Below are 8047 nucleotides of genomic sequence, written 5' to 3' on the forward strand. Positions count from 1 at the left end.
TCTTAGAACTTGCAACACTTGCACTAGCACTACCGCTTGCCTCTCCTCCACGGCCACTTGTGCCACCACCATTGTGTCCCCGACCTCTAGTACGTCCACCAGGGGATTTGCAGTTTGATCAGCATCTCTTTCCATAGTTTGCGATTCCTGCGATTGAAAAACATTAAGAAATTGCCCTTCTTCGATGTTGAATTGGGCATCAATAGGAATATCACCACCATCACCATAACCAGAAGAAGCCATTATGAAAAATAAGAGAGATTGAGAGCGCTTTGAGAGAGCTTAAGAGAGATCGAGATTCAAGAGAGATTTAAGCGAGATTAAGAGAGATTTGAGAGAGATTAAGAGAAATTGAGAGAGAATGAGAGTTTTGGGGTGAGAAAAATGGTTGGGGGGAGGGGGGTATTTATAGGAAAATTTTTGGGTTGAAAAAAAAAATTTGTCCCCCAAAAATTCGGGTCTAACGGCTACAAAATTTTCGGGCAGGTCGAGCAAAATTCGGGCAGTTCGGGCAACGGATAAAAATATGACCGTTTGGTTCAAAAATTCAGGTTCGGGTTCGGGTTCGGGCAAAAGACTATTTTTTTTTTTTCAAAATTCGGGCATTTCGGGCTAACGGTAAAAAAAAATCGGGTATTTTTCGGGCATGGGGCGAAATTCGGGCAACGGTCACAAAAAATTTGGGTAATTCGGGCAGTTCGGGCAGCTTCGGGTATTTGCCGAAAAATTCAAAAAAAATCCGACGAACGGCGGGGGAAGGCCTCTCCACGGCGGCGGGCTGTCGGGGGCTTACCTTTTTCGGGCTACCCGAGCCCGTGCCCGAAGAAAATCATTTTCGGGCGGCGAGACGGGCCTGCCCGCCGTGCCCGAATATTTTCGGGCATCGGGCATGCCCGCCGCCCGAAAGTCCAACACTATTGGGGAGCATTCAATCGTACCACACACATGGTCAAAACAAAGAAAAAGATAAAAATAGTAAGGGATATGGAGAGAAATAACATAATTAGTAAGGTGATTAGTAAATTATAATTTTTTTTAAAAAATAGTAAATTATAGCATAATTTGATATTTTAAGTTTCAAACATTATTAAAAAGTCAAAAATACCCATAAACCTCCTTTTTCACCTCATTCCTCCTGCCTAAACATCTTTTTTTTTTAAATAGTAAATTATAACATATTTTTTAAAATAAATAGATTACAGTCAAGTTTACTATGACCGGGACCGGCGGCCGAAGACCATTTTTCAACAATCCATGACCATTTTCCAGAGACAGTGGATCATTTTTCGGTAGATCAAATTGGAGAGAATCGTGGAAAAGGAGTAAGAATCTAAGTGGGCGTTTAGTTCATGTATTTAGAATCATGATTCAGAACCATTCTCGTTTAACGTGTATTTTTTGTGAGAGAAAAACACTGTAGAGAACCATGAATCATGATAAAAAATCAGGGATGAATACATGAAACATACGGGCTCTAAGTTTTTGTATTGGACTAGATTCTCGTGATCTTTTGGATGCCTTATTTCAAGGCTTCAGTTTCAGCTCATTGAGTATGGTTTTTACAGAAGAAATTATCTAGAGAAATCTGTGAATTGGTGAGAACTTTAGAGTGTTTATTAAAAGAAATACTTTGTTGTTTCCGGAAGGAAGCTCATCCGATCGAAGGGAGTTTGTCGGGTGATTAGAAGACGCGTGGTGCACGCTAAACAACATTACTGTGAAGATTCTTCACAGCGACATCATAATCTAGGAGGGATTCTAGTGTGAATAAGTCCATCAGTGTTATAACTTTTAAAACATAGTGAAACTGTTTACTGTATGGGCGTGGCTCCGCCCGCATATGTAGGTGTGCGCACCGAATTGCAATGCCATATTGCATGTTCATTTAATTTTAGTACTTTATTCTGCTAGAGAAACTGAACATAATTAAACCAGATCTTAATTAATCAAGCCGTGTTCCTAATTGTGTTACAACATCAACTGAAATACCAGACGTACAATCAGATCTAACAAATGGGTTTCAATTATGTATTATGTTAGTAGGGAGAAAGCAGAATCTGAAAATATTGTTCCAATAATATAAGTAAACATAAGGCTGACTGTAAATCAAATTAGGAGCATTACTGTCCAATCCTCCAGAAGCTGTCTCTGTTTTGAGCCAGCTGAAGAAAACAAATTAAAAGCCAGTAAATTCTACTAAGAAAGATTCACAGTGGACTTTTCTCTACAAAATTTAAGTTTCAAAACTTCCTCCAATCGTTGCAATATCAATGAAACGGTCCCTGCATAATAACCCACATCTCTATAAATTACGATGTGAAATAGAAACTAATATAAAAGGTGTATCCAAGTCTATTGATGGTTTCTGTCTTGGTGAACCAAAAGGAGTTGGGAAAAAAAAAAAAAAAAGAACCTGAAGCTTGAGAATCTCCATGCTTTGGTGAGCCTTTCACCAGAAGTGTGCCAGGGGCTTGCTGAAAGACCTAAACAAGTGGATCACTATCAAAATTAAAAAGAGTTTAAACATCAGAGAGGTCATTAGTTCAGCCGAAAATGAGGAGAAAATCTTACCGAAATTCGAAAACATAGGTTATTTATAGGTAGGCCCAAGCAACTTGTGCTTTGGGATGTATCCTTTGCGTCTTCACAATCAGCAAAAATATCACGATGTTCCCCGTTCTTCAGGATTGCTTTACAATGATCATGTGAAGCAGAGATCTATTAGAATAAAATTGTGCTATATATGAGAATGAGAATGAAGCTTTATTAAATTTATTTTCAACGCAAGTAAGCAGGACGTTGAATATTGAATAAACTAAAAGTAGAAACATACATCAATTGTAAATGAGGAGGCATTCAAGTTACACAATGCGCCGTTATGACAGAAGAAAGACTCGATCGATTGCAGCACATCTACGGCACTGTATTGTCGCTGAAGACCCTATGAAGAAGAAATTTGCAGTTTCAAATGTCACAATTTGTATGGAGAAAATGATTCAATTGGATTCTGCACCCATCCAAATTCTTTAAAGCATTCTGAAACTCATGAATGAAACTAAATGCATGAAGTTACAAACACCTAGAATGATCTCTCAAGATTGAAAAGTATAGTAAAACACATTGGGAATATTGAAAGCAAGAACACAGGCCTCAAACATGAAAGACAGGTTACGTTTCCCAGCCACATGCAGTGATATTATCTTCTTAACAGGAGGCACAAAAGACCAAGCCAAGCCCCAACGACACGTCTGGCCTTGGAAAAATTCTGTAGTCTTTACTATCGAAACTCCAACCTCCCGGAGCTTTGATATTAGGAATTTGAGGTTTGATTTTCTCCCAACCATTGTCGTGTACCACCTACAAGTACAATCAAAGCCTAAAACATAAAGCAGAATCCCAAATTAAATGAGGCACAAGAATGCTTTAGCATATAAGATAAGCAATACCGGAAAGTTTGCTTCAATACAGAGCTATCTTCAATGATGCGAGTTATAAAAGCCCTTTCTCCACCAGGACAAACCATTTCTTCTGGAGTCCCACCACAGGAAGTTTTTGGGTTCAGTCCTGCTTCATCCATGGTTTCAAAGAATGGGGGATTACACATGCAAAAGTCGAACTTTTCGCCATCCCTTACCACACCAACAAGGATAGGCAGGCCACAATATCTCGTGTCGTTGTCCGTAAATTGTATCTTGCTCTCACTACCACTTGATCTGCCATTTTGTGAATCTTCCACAGAAAGGGTATTTTCACCACTCTCAACTCTTCTAATTTCAATTAATTCTGAAATATGCGGATTATCTTTAACATTTCTTTCCGCCCACTCCAGTGCTACATCAGTCACATCTACAACCGCGTTCACCGAAATTCAAATTCTATCACGTTTCCAATGAGATATTACCAGCAAATACCAAAATCAGGATACACAAAATTTGGCAAAGAAAGTAGCTACCTGATCCAACAAAACTCCACCCCAGAAGAGATGCACCAAGAAGAGGGTAAATGCAGTTTGCCCCGGTTCCTATATCGAAACCCCGCACCTTATCTCGGTTAATTTCAGTCTTTGGAATGATATTAGACAACAAAAGATCTTCAATCCAATGGATGTAATTGGATCTATTTGGCACTGTAGGGCATAGCTGCCCATCAGGAATCCACCTAGAAATTCAATTCTCATAACACTTAATACACATAGAAACTCTCCAAAAAAAAGAAAAAAACACAACTTTAATGCTGAATCACATTCATGAAGATAATCTAGTTCAATATAAGCATAAACAAAAACCAAAAATCCCCAATCATGAATAAATATTTTCCTCAATCAATAACGCTAAAGTCCCTAACTTTGATTATGCATATATAAAGGGTAATACCCAAAAAAAAAAAAAAAAAAAATTGCATCGAATTCCGAGCTCCACAGGTAAGACAAAACTGAGACAATGAAAAAAAAAAAAAAGAAAAAAAAAAGGCGTTTTGAGAAGCATAAAAGATTAGTAGTAAACAAAGGAGGAGATTTGATTACCAATTGAGAGAGTGGTCGTGGAGGAGCAAGACGCGAGTGAGTTCGCGAGTGGCATTGAAGTCGGTCCAATCGATTCTGGGGCGGCCGTCGGAGGAGTAGAAGACGAAGGTGTGGAAAGAAGGGTAGAGAGAAGCTAAGAGAGAGAAGTCTGGTGGGTTTTCGGAGTATTTGTTTTTGGGGTGGATTGTGGGTCGTTCTTCTCTCCTCCTCTTCTTCCTGTTCTTGTTGCCCCCCATTGCCGAGCTTTTCCCAATTCAGTGGGTGATTAATTAAGCAGTTTAAAAAAAGTAGAAAAGGAGAGTCGAACGACAATAAAACAAAACACGACACAAACATAAAACGACAGCAAGTAAAAATAAAAACATGAATGACCTAATAAGTTATAAAATATGTAAAATAAATAAAACACAAATCATATGAAACGACGAAAGAATGAATGACCTATTAAGTGAAAAGGGGCACATCAGATTAGAAAACGACAACAAATGAGGAAACGACGTGAAAGTTAAAGGGCCTGTTTGGAATCATTTCCAAAAATGTTTTTCACGTTTTTCAAGAATTAAAAAATGAAAACGCACTCACAAATGTGTTTGGCACCGCATTTATTGAAAAACAAAAACTGAAAATGTTTTTTACTTATTCCCAAAAAGTAGCAAAATTGAAAACGATTAAGCATCATTTTCAGTTTCCCATTTTCATTTTCCTTGCCCGACTAGACCAATCTCTTCTTCGACCCCCTTTCCTCCGATTTTCCATTTTCATTTTCCCCCTCCTCTCCCACCTCGACCTCGCTGCCCCTAACCACCCCCCTCCTCATCCGACTCCGCCGCCGCCCCCTTCCTCCACCTCACCAGAGTCGGAACCCTGGACGACGACTTCTTCTCCGGCGACAACGACGATGATTGCAGCCGAAGAAACACACCAAAATTATTCCTCCGAAATCCATTTCTTCATGCATATAATGTTTATTTAATATATTATTATTTTAAATATTATTACATGTTTTTAAAAATTAAACCACCAAACACAATTTCAGTTTTTTTTAAACTGAAAACAATCTCAGAATAAAGCTACCAAACGCATTTTCAGAAATGATCCCAAAATGGAATTGAAAACGTTTTCGTTTTCATTTTCATATAGAAAATAAAATCATTTTGGAACGAATTCCAAACGCACCCGAAAAGACGGTGAATGATAAACAATGGTAAACAAAATAAACGATATATACTATAAAATGAAAGAAATAACGAATCAGAATATCAAATTTTTTTATCAAAAAAAAAATCAAAGTTTTTCTCCCAATTTTACATCATCAAATTGCTTTTTCCTTTTTCCTTTTTTTATTGTTTGCTAATAACATCAAATTGCGTTTCCTCAATAATTATAATTATAATGAGAATAATTATAATAACAACATCAAAGTGCTTTCATTCTTTGTTTGTAATTTATTCTTTGTTTACTTGATTATTATTATATACATTCCCTTTTTTGTCTGCTACGGCCCTTTCTTTGCTTATACGAGCCTCATAGATGAATTCAGCATGCGAGTTTCATAGTACACGATACCAACATCATCGTATTAGTATTAGTTGTAATGCTCATCAATACTAATGCTAAATATGACTTTTCTTTCTCTACTAAAGTTTATCACAAAACACTTGCTTTTCCCAAGAAGTTCAAAATCTCATATTTGCATCGGATATATGTCTCATGCCTCAACAACTAGTTTTGAGTACATTTTATGCACCGGAATAAATGGTAATAATGCGCCGAAGATGACATTCACATCTTCCAATATACATATACATACATACATATATATATGTATATTGCTCAGCATCCAACTACTTGCAAGGGACAAGTAGTAATGTCACACAAAATTAGGTGGCCATGAAAGGATTGGATTGGAAAGAGCAACAAATGCTTTTTCGCCATATGGAAAATCCACAACCCCGGCTTTTTTTTTCAAGAAGAAAAAAAAGGAATGAAGTTTAAGCCTTGGAATGAAATAGTTGGGAAATGGTAAATGTTAAGGCCCACACAAAGTTTGTAGCACTATTGAAGATCATGACAAATATTGCGATTTAGCACCAATTCCGTCTTTAAGGTAATGAACTCAACGTTGAAAGCATTTTTTCCTTAACATTTTCAAACAAGGAAACAAAGTTCATCATTACTTCAGGCATATGAGAGACAAAATGTCTTGGAGATGCTTTCTAAACAAAGTAATATTTATCCGAACAAAAAGAAATTCAACCCTCATGTTTTTCATGATTTCATTTGTAGATTGATTGTCGTTGAATTGATTTCTCTTAGAGCATGTTTTACATGTCATTAGTGGAAAGAGAATGAAAGGAGGATTTTCCTGTCCTCTCACCAATGTGCATACGTACTAAAATAGAAATGAAATTCTCATCCCTAATAGATAAGTATACGCTTCATCAAATATCCAATTATTTTGTTTTTCAAACCATTTCTTCCTCTCTCTCCAATTACATTCCATTATGAATTGCCAAACATGCCCTACTTGTATAGTTTCTTGAAGAAGCATTCATCAAGACGTACATGTGTCCAACCGTTATATGGAATGAAAAGGACAGTGAAATCGATGAAGGAAAAAAAAAAAAAAGCAAAGGGCAATCTTATCCTCACAAACATTGAGCTGAGTCAGCGTGATCCAGCATCTTATGGATAAGCTCTTTACGAATCAATATGAGCCGTATTCATTTCATTTCATATTCATATTCTAAGTTCTATATAACTTAAATCTTCACTCTTTCTTTCTTACTCGTCAAAACCCTCATCTTCCTCCAAAGAAATCTCAAATTTTGCCTCTTCTACAAACTTTCTTCACGCCACATTCACTTTTCTCTTTCAGATATAATACACTCACGCATAACACACAAAACTCACGAGCAAATCGACCACAAGGACCTTGAGGAGGTAATACCACATGCACATTCCCTTAATCTGCCTCAGATCAAGCGAGCTTTCCACAAAATAAGCCTTATCTGACCTTGTACAGAGTCAAATATACCAAAAAAAACAAAAACAAGAGTCAAATTACAGAGCAAGCGCGTTTGAAAATGGCTACAACAACTTTGTCACTGTACGAGGTTCTTGGGATCCCCATGAGCGCAAGTGGGCACGAGATTAAATTGGCATATAGAAGACTAGCGAGAACTTGTCACCCTGACGTTGTGGCTTTTGAACAAAAGGAAACTTCTGCGAGCGAGTTCATGAAAATCCGTGCAGCTTATTCCACGTTGTCCGATCCTGATAAAAGAGCTGACTACGACAGAGATCTCTTCAGCCGTCGACGACCACCCTTTGGCTATTCGCCTTCACCGGCGTCGGCTGCCGAAGCCGCGGCCAATGCCGCCACTCGGTTTTCGCAATATTCTCGTAGATGTTGGGAAACTGATCAGTGTTGGTAGCTAAAAGGATGGCTGATTTTCCACTGCTTTTTTACTCATTCTCTGTTGTAATTGAGTTTCTTGTCTTTTGTTGGCCAAAAAAAAAAAA

At 37.7% G+C, this 8047-nt stretch overlaps 2 protein-coding genes across 4 annotated transcripts; one reads left to right on the top strand and one right to left on the bottom strand.

Moving 5' to 3' along the window:
- Nucleotides 1-2104: 2104 nt before the first annotated feature.
- On the bottom strand, nt 2105-4761 carry LOC21407692 (U6 small nuclear RNA (adenine-(43)-N(6))-methyltransferase). Of its 3 annotated transcripts, none has more exons than XM_024161619.1 (8): nt 4523-4761; nt 3953-4158; nt 3447-3846; nt 3150-3357; nt 2834-2941; nt 2572-2718; nt 2414-2483; nt 2105-2162 (listed from the first exon to the last, which is right to left on the bottom strand). In XM_024161619.1, exons 1-8 carry the CDS (start codon nt 4756-4758, stop codon nt 2107-2109), a joined length of 1431 nt encoding a protein of 476 aa, XP_024017387.1. In that variant the 5' UTR covers nt 4759-4761; the 3' UTR covers nt 2105-2106. The 3 variants fall into 3 exon arrangements, with proteins under 3 accessions (XP_024017387.1, XP_024017386.1, XP_024017388.1); XM_024161618.1 differs by having other exon boundaries at nt 2105-2282; XM_024161620.1 differs by lacking the exons at nt 2105-2162; nt 2414-2483 and having other exon boundaries at nt 2610-2690.
- A 2510-nt stretch (nt 4762-7271) lies between these two features.
- LOC21407693 (chaperone protein dnaJ 11, chloroplastic) lies at nt 7272-8047 on the top strand. Its single transcript, XM_010092008.2, has one exon. It carries the CDS (start codon nt 7609-7611, stop codon nt 7957-7959), a length of 351 nt encoding a protein of 116 aa, XP_010090310.1. The 5' UTR covers nt 7272-7608; the 3' UTR covers nt 7960-8047.

The sequence above is a fragment of the Morus notabilis genome, unplaced genomic scaffold (genome assembly GCF_000414095.1).
Source record: "Morus notabilis unplaced genomic scaffold, ASM41409v2 Scaffold137, whole genome shotgun sequence".
NCBI lineage: Eukaryota > Viridiplantae > Streptophyta > Magnoliopsida > Rosales > Moraceae > Morus > Morus notabilis.

Bases quoted from the DNA above. Each gene is read 5' to 3' on its own strand.
- LOC21407693 (XM_010092008.2), top strand. From the start codon at position 7,609: ATGGCTACAACAACTTTGTCACTGTACGAGGTTCTTGGGATCCCCATG.
- LOC21407692 (XM_024161618.1), bottom strand. From the start codon at position 4,758: ATGGGGGGCAACAAGAACAGGAAGAAGAGGAGGAGAGAAGAACGACCC. The intron at 3,358-3,446 runs GTATTGCTTATC...TTGTACTTGTAG, and splicing joins GTATTGAAGCAAACTTTCCG to GTGGTACACGACAATGGTTG. The intron at 2,484-2,571 runs GTAAGATTTTCT...CCACTTGTTTAG, and splicing joins ACCTATGTTTTCGAATTTCG to GTCTTTCAGCAAGCCCCTGG.